Source organism: Geospiza fortis, unplaced genomic scaffold (genome assembly GCF_000277835.1).
Source record: "Geospiza fortis unplaced genomic scaffold, GeoFor_1.0 scaffold424, whole genome shotgun sequence".
NCBI classification, from domain to species: domain Eukaryota; kingdom Metazoa; phylum Chordata; class Aves; order Passeriformes; family Thraupidae; genus Geospiza; species Geospiza fortis.
Genome location: NW_005054354.1, coordinates 2,649,921 through 2,670,856, shown reverse-complemented (window position 1 = coordinate 2,670,856; position 20,936 = coordinate 2,649,921). Strand labels below are relative to the sequence as shown.

General features: G+C 36.6%; 1 protein-coding gene across 3 annotated transcripts in view; it reads left to right on the top strand.

Annotated features, from left to right (window-relative positions):
* Positions 1 to 20,936, top strand: part of KMT2E (lysine methyltransferase 2E) — a 55,411-nt gene that overhangs the window by 26,840 nt on the left and 7,635 nt on the right. For all 3 annotated transcript variants that reach the window (XM_014308027.1, XM_031059047.1, XM_005423519.2), the window contains 17 exons: positions 398 to 478; positions 652 to 710; positions 4,785 to 4,957; positions 5,966 to 6,004; positions 7,607 to 7,819; positions 9,206 to 9,336; positions 10,418 to 10,535; positions 10,686 to 10,795; positions 11,647 to 11,908; positions 12,846 to 12,944; positions 13,681 to 13,845; positions 14,830 to 15,138; positions 16,976 to 17,230; positions 17,407 to 17,551; positions 18,261 to 18,514; positions 18,666 to 18,722; positions 19,561 to 20,124. In XM_014308027.1, the coding sequence (XP_014163502.1) occupies positions 398 to 478; positions 652 to 710; positions 4,785 to 4,957; positions 5,966 to 6,004; positions 7,607 to 7,819; positions 9,206 to 9,336; positions 10,418 to 10,535; positions 10,686 to 10,795; positions 11,647 to 11,908; positions 12,846 to 12,944; positions 13,681 to 13,845; positions 14,830 to 15,138; positions 16,976 to 17,230; positions 17,407 to 17,551; positions 18,261 to 18,514; positions 18,666 to 18,722; positions 19,561 to 20,124 (3,034 nt within the window). The remainder of the gene's footprint in view (positions 1 to 397; positions 479 to 651; positions 711 to 4,784; positions 4,958 to 5,965; positions 6,005 to 7,606; positions 7,820 to 9,205; positions 9,337 to 10,417; positions 10,536 to 10,685; positions 10,796 to 11,646; positions 11,909 to 12,845; positions 12,945 to 13,680; positions 13,846 to 14,829; positions 15,139 to 16,975; positions 17,231 to 17,406; positions 17,552 to 18,260; positions 18,515 to 18,665; positions 18,723 to 19,560; positions 20,125 to 20,936) is intronic.

Sequence of the window (20,936 nt, the reverse complement as noted above, 5' to 3'; positions counted from 1 at the left end):
GGAAATCAAACTGTGTCTTAGTGTATATTTCTTTATATAGAAATATTTTATGTACCCATTTCTAAAAGGGAATTGAATCCTTTTGTTTCAAACCAAACCACTTGTTGCTATGTAAAACATAAGTCTTGTTGCTGAGGGTATTTGTCTCCATCTTGTGCTCTATTGTGATAATTAACCATTATATTTCTGATGTTGGAGAAAGATCTGCAAGAGAGAAAACGAATCAGCTTAGCAGAGTGGTGGCAAAGATAGTGATTGAGATGTAGTTTTAAGCAGTATTGAATCTGAGTAAAGATGACAACGAAAAAAAAAGAGCAGCTTACTTTCTCTAAGTATTGTGCATGCAATTTTTTAAATTGTTCTTTAAAGTTGGGATTTTGTTTTCGTGTTTTCATAGTGTCTGGCAGCACATTGACTGCATGGGGATTGACAGACAGCATATTCCTGACATATATCTGTGTGAACGTTGCCAACCCAGGTGAGTAGTTTGGTTGATTTTGAGCTCTAAACCAGAATGTAACAGTGCACAACTGGTATTTTTTTAAGTATCTGAACATTTAGTTACTTTACTGTTTATTCTGTGATAGTCAATGGGAAATGCTAGAGGCCTTTTTTAATATTTAAATGCACTGATTTATTTTCTAATTTCAGGAGTTTAGATAAAGAAAGAGCAGTGCTGTTGCAACGGAGGAAACGGGAAAATATGTCAGGTGAGTAAAATTTAAAGCTCTTTTCTTAGTAAAGGTGATAAGTATAAATTTTATATAAAGACTTCAGAGCACACACATGTTTCCCACAATTTTGAGAGCCTTCAGCATATAGGGTTCAGTAAATCACTGCCTTTTACTTGACTTGACTATGTTACCAAAATAACATAGGATCAGAATTGTTGTAGCTCCACCTGTTTTATTAATGGTTTTCAGCACTGTGGGTTTTTTATAGCAGTGTGGAATAATTCAATCTGTTCAACAGTGTTCGAGTTTCTTAATAAGCAATGTTGCTTTTATAATAACTATGACTCCTTTGACTAAGGTGCTGAAAATAAAGTGGAAAAGCTTTAAGTTTCTTCTTTTGGAATGAGAGAGGGTTTCTAAGTCTACTTCCATTCTGGAAATCCATGGGAAAAGTTGTTAAACCAAGTCAACACAATGTAGGTAATAATGATGTTTTGAGGGGTTTTTGCCTTTGATAACCAAGGTGGCGTATAGTGCAAGTACCCATTTCAGTCTGGGTATTTTATGCAAGTAGTTCTTGAACTTGTTCACAGGATTTCAAAACTCATCTGGCCTAACTTGTCGGGAGTTCTGTCTGGCCATTATCAAAGCGTGTTGTAGAACTCTTGGTTGACAGCTGGTACTTAAAAGCTCTATTACAAAAGTAATAACTTGGGAGGAGGTTATCTCCTAAATGTAACATGTTTTACTTCCAGATCATGTCTCTGAAGTAGTGGGGGTGCGTGTGTGTGTATTTTAAGATTTCTTTTAAAATTACCATGTAAATATGGTCCTGCTGCCCACGTCATCTGGCTTCAGAAAGTCAGAGAGGTGTGTGGCACAGCCGTGCTTCTTGGTGCAGCTGACACTTGGTGTTGTCTGGTACTAAGTTTTCTAAAGTCCTTTAAAGGCATTAATGACCTACTTACAAAACCAGAGTCATTTTTTGTTTTGTCTGTTTTCATTTTAACAAAACCAAGCTTATTTTATACAGTTTTGGTTGACCTACTAGGTCAATCAAATTTAAATTGTAAAAATTTTGGAATTTAAAATTATTTTTGTTGATTCTATTGAAATAGTAGAACAAGTAGATTTATAATTCATTTGGAGTTAATGAGTTCACTGACTGCTCTGATAATACTGTGAGGTTGGACTTGAATTTTCATAACTAATAGGGGAAGTTGATGATCTGAGCTATTTAAATAATCTCTTGGGATTTACAGGCACACTATCTGATCATTTACTGTAAACTTAAGGGAAGAGAGATTAAAAATCTTAGGAGAAGCTGATGAGACCTTACCTTTGAAGTTAGTGTTTAACCTTCCTCAGTCCTGATGATCAGTGTTCTAAATCTGTTACATGAATTCAGTAGGAAGGGAAATACTAAATGGTAAAGCCAAAGTATCAAAACAGTTGAAAAGAAAGGCAAATTCTGGTTCTCTTTAATCTAAAATGTGATCAAAGTGCAGTATTGATTACTGTGATTTATAATGCATAACTTGAATGTCTGTGCTTACACCTCTTTATTTCCATTTAGCTTGGGTGAATGTATTTCATGTTGACTGCTGTACAGTTCGGTTGGACTCAGTGATTTTGGGTATAAACAGAGACTTGTTTGAGACATTAGTAAAATGGGCAGTTTTCACAGATGATTTCAAGTAGGAAAAGCACAAGTGGCATCAATTTGAATGGCTCTTTTCAATGTTTTAGATGCTCAACAGATGCAGAATGTTACTTTTAACTTAGTTATTTGTAATTTACAGGTGTTTGATAAAAGGTAGGATTGCATAATTTGTCTGCTCTTCGATGAATAAGTCTGTGAATATAGGGCTTTTCACTTAAATATGAGAATTCTTTAGAGTAAAATGTTTTTGTTGTAAAGATTTCTAAAGAATTGCTGGCTTAACCTTTGGATGAAACACAGCTAACAATGGGGAGAAAGTAGCAGATCGGTTAGTTTGCTTCAAGAAGAGAGCTTTTAATTGTACATTTCACATGACAGAAAATGGTGTGCATTAAGCTTTTATGTGTAACCACATCATCCTTTTTTCTGGCAATGTTCTTAGCCCATTCTTCTGGGCCCTGTGGTTGTATGAGATGATGTTGATTTTGTTTTTCTGGTATAAAAGTCCAGTTCTGGTGCAGCTCAATGTGCAGTGGATTACTGACTATGGTTCAGTGAACTGAGCACCTTTGTTAAGCCAGTACTCCCTCAGTTGTATACTGGATGTTTTGGGTTTTGCTGGGAGGCTTGTTTCAGTTGTTTGATTTTTTGGGGGGTTCTTAAGATAAAATATCTAGATGTATAACATAAACAAGGATGTTGCTTCAAGCTGTTTGGTTTGGAAATTGACGCGGTCAAGATCACTTGCTGCTTATGGGTAAATGAATCTGGGCCCAGAAGTTGTGAAATTTGGAGAGTTTGTGTCTTTGCTTCTGACATGCAAACTCAAGATTTCCCCTTAGTGTGCTTTACCAAGGCTCTTCAAAGTGAAAGCAGGTTATGTAAGTTAGAAAGGAGTGTCTCAAAACAACTCCATGTAATTATATGTTCAGCTGAGGTAATTATTTTTTACAGTAAGTTAGAGCACAGTGTAGACAGCAACACTGAAATGTTGCTTCCCTAAGGAAGACAGTGTTTTGTGGGGTTTTGGGGCAAGGGGAGAGGTGTGTGGCTGTGATGTCATGATTCTGTAGGCACTAGTGTATGGACTACAGACACTGACAATTTTAAGTTTCTATTCTGGGGTTTCTATTTCTCAGGCATTGGTTATTCCGCTATTTGTTCCTCTTTGATTAGATGTTTCTTCTTTCCTTGTGCTTTTTTTGCTCATTTAGAAAATACTCTCAGCAGAGATGTTAACAAATTCAGTAAACATCATCAGTTCCTAGCTTATGAAATATAATTATGTGCCTGATAAGGTGTTCAAAAGAATAACCATGATGGTAAGATGGGATTGTTTGCTATGCACAGAAGAATCCTGTTAAGGAATGTTGTGAGCAGGAAAAATCCAGAGTAACCAGAGTAGCTGGAGTTCTTTATTTAGTAAAGAGGGTTTTGAGAATTAGGACTGCTGAGTGCACTGGTTAAAGCAACATCCTTTTGAGAGCAGAAGGAACATTTTCTCTGCTCTCATATTAAGTATTTGTAAAGCCTGCTTCTGTGCTGTATGAGAAAGTTTTCCTTAGTGTGAAGTGTATTTACTGAATGCAGAATATTTGGAAAAGCTGCTAAAATCTGAGAAGCCTGTACTGAGCACATGCAAACAACAGTCTCTTATCTGTATGCATCATCTCTCTTTCAATCCTCCCCATCCTTCACAGCCTTTCATCTTGACAGAACTAGGGTAATCCTGTTTCAGGTCAGGATATGTGTTTGTCTGACATAAATGCTGATGTATGCTAGATTTCAGGCTTTGGCCTTTAGGTCTGTGAGAGCACAGCACAAAGAAAAAGTATCTGTCAGTTTATGTCTGATCATCTCTTTTTTCCTCCTGAGTAGCAGAATGTTACTGTTAGGGGATTTTGAATACAAAAGGCTTTTGGCTAAATTCATGTATTAACCCTGAAAAAGGCACTTGACAGTGCAAATTGCAGCTGAGATAGTTGATTATGACTATGACATGTGATTAATTAGTAGAGCTTCACAAGAAATGCTGGCCAGTCATTAATTTTAATCCCTTCAGAATACAGTCATCTGAGAAAATCCAAATGCTGTATTACAAGTAAAAGCTATATATAAGTGAATGTGTTAACGGATTTTTTTACCTTTTTTGTTCTGGTTCTAATTTTGCTTGAAATGGAAGATGGTCATTAATTCCATTCAAAGGATGGAATTTAATCTGGTACCTTTTTCTTACCTTGCATTACAAACCTGTCTTAATTACCAGTTTCTCATTGGTCCTTCATTTTCATGCTGTTGCAACTGTTGGTGAATTTTGCATATGAGTGCTTGGAGCATTTGTCATTATCAATTTTTGTGTTTTGGAAACAGATGTAGAGTAACTCTAGTGAGTGTTCTAGTGTTCTTTCTGCAGTACTTGATTATTTAGAGTATTCTTTGTTTTAAAGATGGGGACACCAGTGCAACAGAGAGTGGTGATGAAGTTCCTGTGGAACTGTATACGGCTTATCAACACACACCAACGACAATTACTTTAACTGCTACAAGAGTTACAAAAGTCAATGATAAGAAGAGGAAAAAAAGTGGAGAGAAAGAACAGAACATAGCAAAATGTAAAAAAGTAAGTGAATGTAATTCCTCTTATTACTTTGTGTTATAAATTATAGCTATGTGACATTTCTTACCAAGAGACACTGATTTAAAAATCAGACTATTTTACTACCTGGTTTTAGCTTGAAATATATTACTCTGCAGTAAATTATAGTCTTCCTGGGTGCCTGACCCCCACGACTCCTCCTTATTTCAAGTTAATATATCCTGCCTGGGCATGTTCAGTTTTATAATTGAGGCAGAATCTCCCCACAGGAATTGCATTTACTGGACCATTTGAAATAGTTAGAGGTGGTGCAGAACAAGCTTTGGGTTACCTGAAGAAGAATTCCTTGGGAGTCTTCATTTGTGGTGGTTTTAAGTACAGAAATGTGTGCCATCAGTTGTCCTGATGTGACTCCATTTGTTTGAGTAGAAATTGTGTGGAAGTGTGCTGTCAGAAAGCTAGCTGCTAAACTAATTAGAGTAAAAAAATAATGACATTATGCTGTTTAGCTACAGATGTACAAACAGTATATGTGAAGACAAAACATATGTGAGCAAGTAAAGTACATGAAACTTCCTGAACAAGTGGTTTTCATGGTTAATTTCCTTGGTTTGGATGAGAATTTTGTTCTTTAAAACTTCAAAGTCAGAATAAGTTATTGATGTCTTTTTTGACATCTTTAGTAAAATGTTTCCTTTTGATTGAATAATTCTCAATACAAATCAATTGCCATGTATTCTTCTGTTACCTCTGATATTTTGGCTTGGATTCTGAATTTCTGGAGAATCAAGTTGTAATGTGAGAGAAAGGTAGAGGTACCTGACTACTGTGCACTTAGTTAGGAATGCTGAATGCTTTTTAAAATACATTTTGAGAGACGTAACCTCTTACCTTCTTGAGATTACAGCATAGTTTGTTCTGTCCTTTTCATCTTTCGTGTTTAATTGAAAAGTTGTTTATTAATAGGTTTTCAATTCCTTTAGAGATTTTATATTTCCTCCAGTGAATTTGAATATCCTAATTTTATTCCAGGCATTTCGAGAAGGATCCAGGAAGTCATCAAGAGTAAAGGTAATGTGATTTTGTTTGGGTTTTGTTTCATACCTACCTAACTGTAGGTTAGTTAAACAATAAGCATCAAGAATATAATTGGGGCTATATACTAAGAACTATTCTCTTCTTGGTAACTAATATATTACATATGCATCATAGTGATTTTAAATTAAGGCATGAGCACTACATGTTTGTCTTGCGAAATTAACTGAAATAATTAATGCAAATTTTTATTTCAAGAGCCAGTGGATTAATTGGGGCTCATGTGTGCTATGCAAGGGAGTAAAATTGGGTGAACGCTTCATTTAAATTTAGTGGCTCCAGCTTTTCATAACTCTTTAGCAGCGAAATTATGAAATAACTGTATTGAATTTGAAAGCTAAGTTAGTGGTTCTGCTCTGTCAAACCTCCATCTACACCTGGTGGGACTCCTGTATATCTGGTGGGATTTTACTCACTGATAATGGCATAGTCTGAGGGAATCATGTTGGGATGTCTGATTTGTAAGATTTAAATGTTACAGCAGTCTTTAAATTTTCTGTGACATAAAAATGTGCATGGTGTGAGAACTAGGTATTTCCATAGTTCATTTATGCTTGGAATATATAAAAACAAGCGGGATGCAATTTATGCTTCAAATGTGTAAGATGTGCCTTGGGAAACAGTGAAGATTGAATTGGGGAAGAAAAATCTCTGATTTTGTGGGGCTTTTTTAATATGGTGCTTGTAAGGTTCCATTGTTTTTTCATGGTTGTCTTAGCATCACACCTTTGAAATGCTGTTTGTGTGTATGGTTTTCTTCATGCACAAAAGAAATGTAACCAGGTAAATTGAATTGCTGAACTACTTGTGTTTTATTAATGTTTAATAGTGTCTCTGCTCAGGTGGATAGAAAAGGGAGCGTTGGCTGGCTGCTGCTGTCCGTAAGGAGCTTTGGTTGGCTGCAGCCTGGCTGCTGCTTGTGAGGTCTGGAGGTACAATGGCACTTTCTTTAAAAGTGAAAGGATCTGAAGCACTGCAGAAGGAAATTGTATAGTGAGGAGCAGATAAGGAGAGAAAAATTTTATATGCAAAGCCTGTAACATTAGAGTCACAACTTCAATGTGGCAGGTATACGATTAGTAAAGTTTAGTAAGTTATGCAGCAGAAGAAAAGATACAGCGTGATCTTTGAAGTTGAAAGGGAAATACCAGGTCTGTGTACTACAGGATAAAAGCTGGAGTTCTCTATATTTGCATATGTTCACAAAAGTTGAGTGGGCAGGGAGATCCTGACCCTCCAACTCCTGCACTTAGATTCGTGATGCAGTGCAGTTGTGGGAGGAAACAATGTCACTCTCCATTCTCATCCCACTAAGAGCAGGAATCACTGTTGAGGAGGGAAAGCATTCCTGAACTTGGGTGATACTTACTAAGTAATAAAATTCTTGAGAGGACAAATGTAATGGGATTGAATTTAACTCAATGTTTTTAAGTAATACAAAGTTTTGTACTAGACTTGCTAAAGAAACCCAACCCGTAAATCGGTGGCATACCTTTGCCCATCATTTTGTGTCTTGTTATAGAATTTTTCTTTTAATATCTTGCCTTCTAATATCTGGTCACTTACTTCAATTTTTAGGGCTCAGCTCCAGAGATTGATCCTACTGACAGTTCAAACTTTGGATGGGAAACTAAAATCAAGGCATGGATGGATCGTTATGAAGAAGCAAATAATAACCAATACAGTGAAGGTGTCCAGAGGGAGGCACAAAAAATAGCTCTCAGATTAGGCAATGGAAATGACAAAAAAGAAGTCAGCACCAGCAATCTGATTTTCAAACCTCCGGTAGAGGTAATGAGCTGTGCCTTGTTGTGTTACTGCATGCTGTATTTGTGCCATGACATTAGATGCCTTAAAAACGCCCCAACCGACCAAAAAAACCCAAACCAAACAAAAAAAAAGAAGCCACAGGAAAAAAACACAAAAAAAGGGACTTCACATTCGCTTTTTGTTCCTTGTCTCACCAGATTTGCGCATCAGAATTTTAACATATTTTTCAGATTTTTATACATTCTGTACCACCCTGGTTATGTTTACATTTGCATATCATTTATCCTAAAAAGTAGCTAAGGTGTTAGTTTCAGCCTGAACATTGGGTTGCCCTTAGTCTGTCTCTTGACACACAGTCAGCTTTAGACAACTTTGCTGCTGTTTCTCTCTGAGGGATACCTGGAGGGGTTAGAGTAGAAAGAACCATTGGAACTGAATTTATTTTTTTTACCCTACTATGTGTATCAAGATGTTCATTGTCTACATTTTTCTTAAGGTGTGGTAGGTGTTCTGGATGTTCATGGTGGTATTTCTGATACTGATTCTTTTTTGACTCATGATCCTGTAATTTCTAGTTTATGAAGAAATTGCAGTGCTTTCTTCTAGCCTTGTTTATCAGGAATTTACCAGTTACTTACAGGCTTCAAATCAAGACCCATGTAAAATACTTAGCATTTTGTAGCAGAAATTGTGAGGAGTAGTTACTGTAGCAGATTAATGGAAGCATCTTTGCTTCTTTTTCTCAAAGACCATCATGGCATATGGGACACCCTCCTTAGAGGAATATCCCTACTTACAGAGCCTTTTGCCTACATAGAGGCTACTTCCTTTTTCATTGGTGATGACAGTTATGAGAGGTGTGAGTTCACTAATTGCCAGGGTATGTATTGGTTTTTAATTAAAGCCATCCTTCCATCTAAAGATATGAAAATGAATTTGGAAACTCTGTCAGGATTCTTTTTTTTTTCAATTATTATGTTATTTCGGTGTTCTGTTTTTTCTTTAGTGAGTTGTGAATGTCATTTTATGTCTGCATGTTTTGTTTTGTTCAAAGGAATTGAAGCTTTTTGAAAGTGTTGTGCAAAACAATGCAGCAATTCACCCTAGTCATGGTGAGAGTTAAGTGCACTAAAGGCTATAGTACTTGAATTGTAAAAACATGAATATGTTGGTTTTCAGCCATGTCCTGGAGAGCTAGGGCCAAAGCATTCCTTGTGTCTAAATTGATAACTAGTAGCATTGCTAGGTGAGCAAGATAGCTTGGTCAGTTCAATCTGGAGGTTGAATTACAAAAAAAAGGAGCTTTTTTAGTTTGTATAAAATTGTTTAATAATTGTGAAAAATAATATGCTATTAATGGAAAATGGTAGAAAGTAAAAATTCATAAATGAATCTATGTCTTTACAGAGTTATGTACAAAAAAACAAGAAAATTTTAAAGGCTGCCAAAGACTTGCCTCCTGATGCACTTATTATTGAATACAGAGGAAAGTTCATGCTGAGAGAGCAATTTGAAGCTAATGGATATTTCTTTAAAAGGTTTGTTCATTCTTTGTTTCAGTCAAGTAATTATTAAAATAATGCTTGCCAAAGTGTTGCTTCAAGTACAAGTGGATCTGAGTTACCAGCAGTGTCTTGTATTTTACTTTGTCTGATTAAAAGTAGTGACAGCTGGAACCTTTTCTGTCCCCTTCTCTTCTGGATATCCTTACAGATTTATTCAGGAGCTGGTTTTCTCTTTTTTGTTCCTTCCTAATTATAGAATTCTTGCATGCTCAGTTGGGTAGTTGTACACCTTAAACCAGGAAATAGACAGGTTCTGCCATCCTGAAATAATTATTATATTAATGGTAAAGGCTCTGTCTTTTGTGAGAGAAATGGATTTTAAGTCCATGAGGCTGAGAATGAAATTGGATGCAGGTCAGCTTGGGGCTGTTTCACTGCCAGAGTTCTCTAGTTAGTTTACTGAGCAGTGTGGCTGCTTCCTTCTTCCTGTGGGTTGGTTTTGATGCTGCTGCTAACTGCATGAGCACACCTCCTCGGGAATTTGCAGAAGGCCTCTTGGAGGAGATGGAGCACCCAGCTTTTGCTCAGTGAAGATACAAGGTTCCTCGGAACTTGGAATAGCAGAATTTAAAGTATGACTTCACAAAGTATTTGGAGGCCCCTTTCCTTCAGGAGGGTTGGTGCTAGTGATGCTACAGGTGTTAGGCAGGGATGTGGTGGTCTTACTTTTTAAAAAAATTGTTCTATGTGGTGTATAAATTTCTGAGTTTCATTTTGGGGCCTGTCATAAAAAAAGTTTAAGAAATTTGAAAAGCTTTAACTGTGTGTCTTCCATGTCTAGTGCTTGCTCTGGTAATGTTCTCCTTGTAGATCCTATGCAGATGATACAGGGCTGTAACTCCATCTTGAGGTATTCTGAGAATATATGTGGGGGAATGTACCTGCTAAAATCATGAAGCTTAAACATAAACATGCCATTCTTAGATTAATCTCTTAATTAAATTTGGTGTATTCTACCAAGCGTCATGTTACAAAGCTGACTAATAAGGAGAATAAGCACTGTTTAGCATCTTCAAAAATTATGAAATTCCCAATTTTCTTGTGTGTTTTTCAGGCCATACCCATTTGTTTTGTTTTACTCCAAATTCCATGGGCTAGAAATGTGCGTTGATGCAAGGACTTTCGGAAATGAAGCTCGATTTATCAGGCGTTCGTGTACACCCAATGCAGAGGTGAGCATGTTTAGAAAATTAAACTAGGTTTTATTTACTTAGGAATCTCCTTTTCCATGAGATTCCTGATAATTTGAGCAATCCCTACAATTCTTATACAAGAACTTGAAAGTAATTCATGATAATATAATAACATTCTCTTGATTACAGGTGAGGCATGTAATTGAAGATGGAACAATTCATCTTTATATTTACTCCATCCATAACATTCCAAAGGGAGCCGAGATTACCATAGCATTTGATTTTGATTATGGAAATTGGTAAGTATTTGAGAATGCTGTTCTAAAATACCTCTAATGCTCAGTAAGTTACTTTGCAATTCAGAATGGCTTTGGTTTTGCATCATTTACTTTCTTGCATGTTTTAATAACACAAAGCTCCTTAGGCGCTGTATTTACAATGAACAAGGTGTGTGTGGGCCGAGTTGTGTATTTTTATTATTGCATTTCTGTGGCCTGCTCTTAAGCCAGCTTGGATGCAGTGCTGTGCAGACATGCCTTTGCTGCTTGACCTGAACTGTGTGTGACCACAGAGCACGTGTGGTAATCAGCACAGGTTCAGACTATCTCAAGATACTGGGCACTGCCAAGAGTTGTAGACATACTCCTTCTGAAAATACATACTGGTTGTGTTTAGTACCTGAAACAACTGATAGCCTGTTTCAGTGAAACATGTTTGACTTTCCTGTGTATTCAAGTGGAGCTTAAAATTGTGCAAAGTGACTCTGAGTTTGGTGTGCTCATGCTGTAAATTGTGTCTGTCATCTTTGCATATAAAATGAACTCTCTGACTAAATGCATCTCTTTTGTGGTGGTTATATTTCCACCTAGGATTATACTCGGGTTTTAGGTGTCTTTGTCCTTCAAGCAAAATACTAACCTTGAATTTGAAATAATTCTGTGTGGCAGAGCTAAAGAATTAACCAGTAGATAAGGTTTTTGAGTTACAGTAGTGTTGTCTATTGTGTGAAAACTTGAGTCACCTGCATTTTAACATGGTTGGTTTGCATTATAGCAGATGTTTAATGTGAAATATCAGTGATTTAGTATTGAAGGGTCTCATTGCTGTACCACCTAATCAAATATGCCTTCTTGCATTTAATTACGTGCAGTAAATACAAAGTGGATTGTGCTTGCCTCAAAGAAAATCCTGAGTGTCCAGTTCTCAGACGTTCCGAGCCTACAGAAAACATCAATACTGGATATGAAACTAGAAGGAAAAAGGGAAAGAAAGAGAAAGATGTTTCAAGAGAAAAGGAGACTCAAAATCAGAACATCACATTGGATTGTGAAGGAGCAGCCACCAAAATGAAAATTGCAGATAGTAAACAGAGGAAGCTCTCTCCCCTCAGGCTCTCCATTTCTAATAATCAGGTACTGACACAAAGATGCTCAGAAGTAATTTAAACTTTCTCATCTTGAGAGTGATTTTTGATCTGTGTTTTGTGTCATATTTTCAAGAAATGATAGCTGGTAAATGGAATCTTCTCCTGATCTTTTTATGTAATACACAGTGCTTATAGAGAACATTCACTGGAGAACTTGTATTGTTTTTCAAAATTGAAGAGTAGGAATTGCGGGAAGAGTAAAGCTGTTAAAAGTATATTTACATTTTCCCTTACACTTTCTTTATGGCAGCATCATGTATATCACCCCAGGAAAAAAGGAAAAAGCTACTAATTCCCTGGTCTCTATGTTTAGATATAGATTATAGGACAAACTTTAAGTCTTTTTATAGTCCTTATGTAAAAGTGAAATTGTGCATAGGAGTAGTGAACACTTAATTAGTTTCAAAGTTATGCTTTCATGCTTGTTTTTCCTTCCAAAACAGAAAACCATTGTTAGTTAGGTTAGGTAGCTTTTGTGTTTCCATATGATGTGGCACCATCATTGGATTGTACAGTGAATGTTCAAATGGAAAATGTGACTTCAATTGAATACACTTCAGAGCTGAGTAAAACTTCTGTGTCATTGATAACATCTACTTTGGCATTCATTCTATTTCACTAAAAGTAACACTTTTTTTGTGGGTGGATAATATAAAGCTCCTAAATATTTAACTGATTATAAAATGGTTAGAGCAGTGGCCATTGTTAGTGTCCTAAAGTTTCCTTTGTTTTGCAGGTTTAATTCTGATACTTCTTGCTTGGTGGGATGAGGGAGTGGGGATGGAACATTTTTCATCCTGATTTGTTGGTTTGGTTACTTCTGATGCAGTGATCTGAGGATTCTTAGTTCTTTGTAGCTTTCAGTTCACCCTAATTTGCAAGAGGAGTAGAATTTCTCTAAAAGAGTTATTTCCATCTTGCAGGAGCCAGATTTTATCGATGATATAGAAGAAAAAACTCCCATTAGCAATGAAGTAGAAATGGAATCAGAGGAGCAGATTGCAGAAAGGAAAAGGAAGATGGTAAGTTGGGAAGCAAGTAGCTGCCTAAAAGGCATCATTAAGGCTTAGTGACACCTGCTCTTGCCATGCTAATTGCTGCCTTTTTGTGGGCTTGTACAATCTGAGCATGTGCAAAGTCAGATCCTTACATGAACTTAGCCTTAAAATGCAAGGCTTGCTATTTGAGAACAGTTCATCTGGGTTCATCACTGCATTCTGACAAAAATCTGCTTTTATCTTCAATTGTATATCATTTTTTAGTGTCTTTAGATGATTTCTACAATGCCTGTTTTAGATCTCATTATTTGCTCTTTTCTTATTGCTTGTGATTTGTAATGGCTATTTTTATAGCTAGCATTGGGAATTAAGATTTTCCCCTATTTTATTTTATTTTCCTACTGGAATAAAAAGTCACAGAAGTCCTGATTTTTGGATTTTGGTAGAGCAGTGTTAATAAAACTAGCATCTTAAAATCTGCCTTTTTTTGTTAAGTATTCGAAAAATTAAGCAAGTTCTTAAATTCAAAGTAGGATTCTCTTATTTGTCAAGCTGGTATGGATGTAAGCCTTTCTTCAGAAGTCTTGTATTTGCTGTGATTGTAACATAATCTGAGCTTCTGCTGAACTTGATCTTCATGTCAGACATATACTGAACATGTGTAGAAGTACTTAAAAAAATAGGAGCGAGAGTAATTACATATTTATATATATGGAAGATAATGACTAAAACTGATCATGATTATTGTTAAATCCATCAGACAAGAGAAGAACGGAAAATGGAAGCTATCCTGCAAGCTTTTGCCAGACTAGAAAAGAGAGAAAAAAGAAGAGAACAAGCTTTGGAAAGAATCAGCACAGCAAAAACGGAGGTTAAATCAGAATGCAAGGAAGCACAGATTCTTAATGATGCTGAATTTATTCAGGTAGTTATCTGGAGCTTTATTTTAAAGCTAGCTTTTAACATTGCATATTTTATCAATTTGGCTGGCACGCTGTGTGTTAAGATGTATGATTTTTTTTATCTCCGAACTCAATTATATGTAACCAAAATGTTCTTTGATATTACATTTTTTTAGCTTCTGAATTTTTTTCCAGATAAGATACATATAGAATTCTTTAATGAAGAATTTCAGTTACATGGATTTAGGCAAACATACACACACACACCCACACCAGCTGTGTAATTTAGTCTGTGTTTGAAGTTCAGGATAGAACATTTATCGGTGTTAACTTTAGCCACAGGAGGTGACTGTCCTTAGGCACCCTCTGTAACCAATGGAGAACTATTTGTTTTTTCAGTGGGTTTTTCAAGAACACATAGTATTCTAATCTTTCTGTTATTTTAAAGGAAGTGAGTTAGTAAAGTGGGTTTTTTCTGAGTTCTTGCAGATGATACTTCGTGTTTTATAACAGTTTTTAACTCTGTTGTTAATGGATGCTTCTTAGTTTGCAAATACTCATATAATGATTCTTAGTCCGGGTTGTTTTCCTGAGCTGTGTGTGTCAGCATTCTCTTAAGTACCTTTTGTGACAAAGCTAAACACCTAGTAAACTATGAATTGCCAAAAGAATATTGGACTGAAAGACTATATCATGATACAAGCAGTTGATTTCCAGCTTATGGATAAATGAATGTCAGTTCTTACACAGATCTGTCATGATCTGTCTGGTGATGGATATGTGTGAACACTGCTGATGGTGATACAGCGGGTGCTTGGGAGGAAACTACAGGAAATCCTATCATTTGCCTTCAAGAAGGAGAGAATTGTTGTAGTTCTGACAACAAAAACGAGATGGAGACTTTCTTCTGTAAAAGAAGAGGGAACTGACTTCTTTTTTTTCCTAAGAAAGATAAGTAGCTCTAAACAGGAATGGGATCTGATTACTTGACTTTTGTCTTGTCCCAGGAACCGGCAAAAGAAGAAACTGCCACCAAGCCCACCCCAGCCAAAGTTAACAGAACTAAACAGAGGAAAAGCTTCTCCCGGAGCAGAACTCACATTGGACAGCAGCGCAGGCGGCACAGGACCGTCAGCATGTGCTCAGATATCCAGCCCTCCTCTCCTGATGTGGAAGTAACTTCACAGCATAACGAAGCTGAGAATGCAGCCCTGGTAGCTGAGCCTGAAACAGAAACTGTTGTTACAGAAATGGTTACTGAAACAGAAGCTCCAGCACTTAGTAAATGCCCTACAAAGTATCCAAAAACAAAGAAGGTAAGTCTCTTGAGGGACAAGGAAAAGATAGACCTTAACAGAGTTTTTAAAAAATTATAGGCTGCTTCATCAGTGTGCAGCTGCATGTATGGGTTGTTTTTAAAATGTTTACTCACTGCTTGAAAAATCACCATTGTGTAGTCACTCATTGGTAATAGATTAAAATATGTGTAACATCATTTGGCGGAAGTTAGTTTGGATTTAAGACACTTCCAAAATACATCTTCAGAGCAATTTTGGAACAAAATGTCTTCTAAATGAGCTTTCTAAATGAATTGAAATAATGTACATAACAAAAATATAATTAAAGCTGAATTTAAAGAAAAACCTGAGGAAATAAAAGTTGCATTTCTTCATTTGTTCACTCTGTGCTTCAGATAGCAAACAGTATCTCCAAGGATCTCACTAACTCCTAGTTCTTCTCAGATGTCTGTTCTGAAGTCAATGGATCTAAACACCCTGAATGTGTATGTGCATGTCTGGAGGGAAAATTCTTTACTCTTTAATGCTTTGCTTTGAAATTTCTTTCCACTAGACTACATTGCAAAAAAAGTTGTATGAAATGGCACAATATTAAAAGACACTCAGAAATCTTAAATCTGCAAGTACAACTAAAGCAGTACAGCTTTGAGCTTTAAACTCCTCAGAATGCACTAAAAAGTATTTGTAGTGTGATTTACAAGAAGTCCGAAAATTTTAATCATTGGAGGAAAAAGGGGGGGAAGTCATAGGTCAAAACTTCTTGTCAAAAGAAAAATAACAATCTTAAGATGGTTTTCTGTCTTAAACCCCCAAACATAATTTAGATTGGATTTTTCCAAAAGGGACCTGAGTCATTCTGTAACACTGCTTATTTGCATCACTGTTACATTGTTGTGAGGGGAACACTTCTTCCTTTCTTGCCTGTTGCATAGCAGAAAAGAAGGAAGAAGTGTTTAATACTCTGAAACAGCAAAAAAGTGCAGTAAAGTTCAGGCTTCAGGTATCTGTGAAATGTCTCTGCATTGCATCCATTGTACTGTAAGTGCAGAGAAGGTCTTGCTTTAAAAATTAATAAAATAAAAATGGATTTTTAAAAGACAAAATAAAATGTATTATGATAATTTGTGTTAAAGTCTTGATATCATACTAATATTATTTACTGTTGCGTGTCCTTAATTTTGAATCACTGTAAAATCCAGGAGGTTAGTTTATCTGTTAATAAAAACTAAAATCTACTGGCATATTTATTTAAAAGCATGTATTTTTTAGTCTTTCCTAGCTAGGAAAGACTAACCTTTTTAGACCAGTGTGTCTTTGTGTTAAATTACACCACATTTACTACTACAGTTGAAGAGTGTTGAAGGCAGCTGCCTGACAAGTTGACTGAGGCACAGTCCTGACAGTATGGAAATCTGATGAGGGGCTTCTTTAACTCTGTTAATGTTACACTATTTCTCCTCAGCCTGGATACTCAGGCACAAGTTGGAATTTTGTTTTAGAATTCTGTTACTAAATTGACATCCTAATTACAGTTGATCTGGGCACTTTTATTGTAATGTTCAGTGAGAATTAAATGCAGAAGAACTAAGTGTAGTTTACAACAAAAGAAAATAACTAAACACCCCCGCCCTTCCCCCAAACCGGTGTGTCAGCAAATCTGTACTGATTTCTTCTGCTGTTCCCATGATTTCACTAAAACTGAGCTCATTCTTGCCAGGTGTTCTTAAACTTGGAGCCTGGAAACTGTATCTGGTTTGTGTAGTAGTTGACTAGATGAATAATTGAACTAAACACTTCTAAAAAGCCACTGGTAAACACACTCATAAAACACTAATTTTTTTCTCTCTCTGTTTAGCACTTGGTTAGTGAATGGTTAAGTGAAAAGAGTGATAAAGCAGGAAAGCCTACAGACACTCTACCAGAAAGGCCTCTACGCATAACCACCGACCCTGAAGTTCTGGCTACCCAGCTGAATTCCTTACCTGGCCTCACTTACAGTCCACACGTGTATTCAACTCCAAAGCACTATATCCGTTTTACTTCTCCATTCCTTTCAGAAAAGAGGAGGAAAAAAGAACCTGTGGAAAACATTACTGGCTCTTGTAAAAAGGTAATGCTTCCCTTCATTATGGTGTTCTATCCCATATTAATTAAAAAGAAGTCTTTATTTACTAGCATAAATTCAGGCAGAAAAAGGCTGTTTGGGAAACCAGTCATGCTACACATTTTGAAATGTTCATCATTGAAGTTTTAAGTTGCTAATTGGAACTTCTTGGTTTTTTACAGCGTTGGTTGAAGCAGGCTTTGGAAGAAGAAAACTCAACAACGATTGATAGATTTAATTCACCATCACAGGAGAGATCTAGAAGTCCGGCCATCAATGGTGAACATAAAAGTCCTTTATTACTGAATGACAGCTGTTCCTTAACAGGTGTGAAGCTTTTGTAAATACACTACATAAGAGCTATGATAAGGTAGCTGATTGTGGAGCACTGTGTTTTTAAATAGATGACTTGATGAAAATTCCAGGGATATTTGCACGTTTTCCTGATACTTTCTTTGAAAGAAATGTTTAGTTGCATAGTAGTTGGGAATTTTTCCCCCTTTAATGTATATTAGATAAGAAACCATTATATATCCTAGCATTTACAGTCAACAAAAGACTAATGGTTTTGGTATTAGTATTAAGAGGTCAGGTTATAAATGTAATCTTCTGTGCTTTTTGTATACTTAGAATTCCCTTAAAACTCAGTATGCTAGTGTGGCACACAGGGGGAAAAGCTGTGTAATCTTTTAGGCATAATAGAAAATTGGAGTGCACTAAAACCACCTTTTAGCTGAACAGTCTTAAAAATGCATAGAAGTTGACTTGGTCTTCTCTAAAGGCATAGGCAGTTCTTCCCAGCATCCTAGCACACTGAATTCCCTTACTGATGTATCTGTAGGCTGCTAAGAGTTTATTTTTCAGGAAGCCTATAGGCTGTTAAAAGTTCATCTCTCAGCAAGCCTGCCCTTCAGAGATTTTTTTGATCTTAGAATTCTTTTATTTGGAATTCACAATTTCATTACCTAAAGTACTTAAACAACTGTGATTGTTAAGTCTAGAAATCGTATAACTTTTTTCTAATTTTAACACACAGATCTAACCACACCACTAAAAAAACGAAGACTGTATCAGCTGTTGGAGTCTGCTTTCTCAGAAACCTCCACACCTACTCCTTCTCCCTATGCCACACCAACCCATGCTGACATCACTGCCTCAGAGCCATCGTTGTTTGCTACTCCTCCCAGGGTAAAAACAGAGGATGAAGCTTGTCGAAATGGTTACAAACCTATCTATTCACCAGTTACTCCTGTAACTCCATGTATACATGGAAATACCATGCACTTTGAGGTGAGATTTATCATGAATTTTAGAGCCTTCAGAGAAAGTGTTCAGACATTGCAGTGTAAATCAGCATTTTGCACTCCTGCTACAAAATGGGGGGAGGTATTTATTTAGGCTAAATAATTAATTGACTTGCAATTTCTTCTTGTTTATTTAGAATATTTCCTCACCTGACAGTTCCCCAGAAATAAAAAGGCGAGCTTACAGTCAAGAGGTAAGGAAATCTGCAAAACCTGCAAATCCTCCTGAGGATTTAAAGGCTAACTTCCCCATAGGTTTTACTTGCTTACTCCTTTATATTTCCACTTTACCTCTTATATTTTCTATTTTAAACTGGTTTCTCTCTGTATCACTTAAAAATTGTGATTTGGATCAGGATCACCTTCTGTAATGGGAAGGAGTAACTGCTGCAATTTGAAAATAGGAACAGAAACACTTTGCTTTCCAGCCTGTAGTTAGATTCAGATTAACATTTGTCCATGTTACCAGCATTTCTCAGTTGTTTCTGTTGATGCCAGTTATGCTCAAAGTGAAGGAGCAGAGCAGAAGGTTACTATGGCAGCAGAGGTGGTGGATTAGTTGAAGAGCAAGTGCTGTTGGAATATGCCTGGGTATTCCCAGCCTGCAGGGGGAATGTGTTCTGCCGTGGGGCTTCATCCTAAAACTCTGAACTGTCTTGGAAAAACTTCTTCTCCTGCTTTGCAGTAGGTGTTTTGACACTGAGGAGGATTACTTTTACATTGAAGGAAGTGCTTTCTAGCTTCCTGGCCTGGGACTTGCTCCTTTTGAAGCTCTTCCCCTTCCTCTGCCAGTCATAAATAAAACCTGGCACTTAATGTTTATTTTTACTTTGGTTAATGTACATTTTAGTAAAATGCTTTAATGTAATATATGGGAATAGTAGAACTAAGAGTCTGGCTGTAGAATTGTTTCTTAAAAATTGATAAATTTGTGGTACTGGAAGGCCTTTAATCCCACTTAAAGGCACATCTGAATGTCATATAGTTTTGATGGAGTGTGAGAAAATAGTTACATGTTTTTTCTTCATGCAGGGTTATGACAGAGCATCGATTCTAGCACTGAATTCTTTCAGAAATTCCAACCTGACAGAAATGGGCCTGCAAGAAATAAAGACTATTGGATATTCTAGTCCAAGGAATAGGACTGATGTCACACGGCAGTGCACTGGAGAAATGGAATCTGTGTCAGACCTCCAGCTGGGACTCGAAGTAATTGAGCAAAGTGCACTGCATAAAAACCTGGAAGCCCCCGCACATGATAGGACTGATTCAAACAGCCAATTAGAAACTGCTCATTGTGGACGGGGCACAATTTATTCTTCCTGGGTAAAAAGTCCTGACAGGACAGGTGTAAATTTCTCAATGAATTCTAATTTGAGGGACTTGACCCCTTCACATCAGTTGGAGGTAGGAGGTGGATTCAGAATAAACGAGTCAAAGTGCCTGATTCAAGACGATGCAAGAGGCATGTTCATGGAAGCATCTGTTTTTTGTACTTCAGAAGATGGAATTGCACCTGGCTTTGGAAGGACTGTCAATAACGACAATATGATGGATGGAAATTGCACACCCCAGAACCCTCCACAAAAGAAAAAGGTTATACATTTAAGAATCATTTGGTCTGTCTTCCATTGTGTGTTAATGATGTTTCTATAACAGAAAGAACCCCAATGTAATAAAAACCAACTGATGGCTCATATTTACATACTACAGTGTAGTAGACATTCAGGAGAAGTAATGAAGGGCAAAGAGCAAAGCTGCGTAAAACTATTAGTAAATTTATTTTTTCAACGTAAAAAATACAAATTCTATTTCATATGAGTCTTAAATGAATTGCCCAATAAATAATTTTTAGGTTTGAAAATGGCTGCTTATGCCACCTGGTGTTACAGTACTCTGCTATACAGAATATATACTAGCATCATAGAGACCACATACTGTGAACATCTGTTATGAATTACTGCAAGAAGTTGCAAGAATAGATTTATGCTACTCAGACTTGAAAGTTAAAACTGCACGGAAATCCTTAGTTCAAAGAAATATTTTTCTTGGTTTAATTTGTTTTTTGGGTTATTTGGGGTTTTTTGTTTGAAAAATAAGCTCAATCTAAATTTGCTACTCTCATGAAACAGTTGTTGTAGATAAGTGATATTGTCATGGGTAACTAAAACCAGGATTGGAAGTTATTTTGTGTTATTCTTAGACTGCATTGTACTGTCAGGTTGACTCCCTTTGCAGAAAGAATGACAAAGATGAAAGGCACTAGGCTCCAGTGTACCAGCTTGCCTGTTTCTGTCTCATCACAGACTAGTAATCTTTCTTCTTTGAAAGGTGTGATTTATTTTCTTCACAGAAGTAGTGATGAGGAGGGTGGGGTTTTCTGCATGTGTACATGCCTGCACAATGGG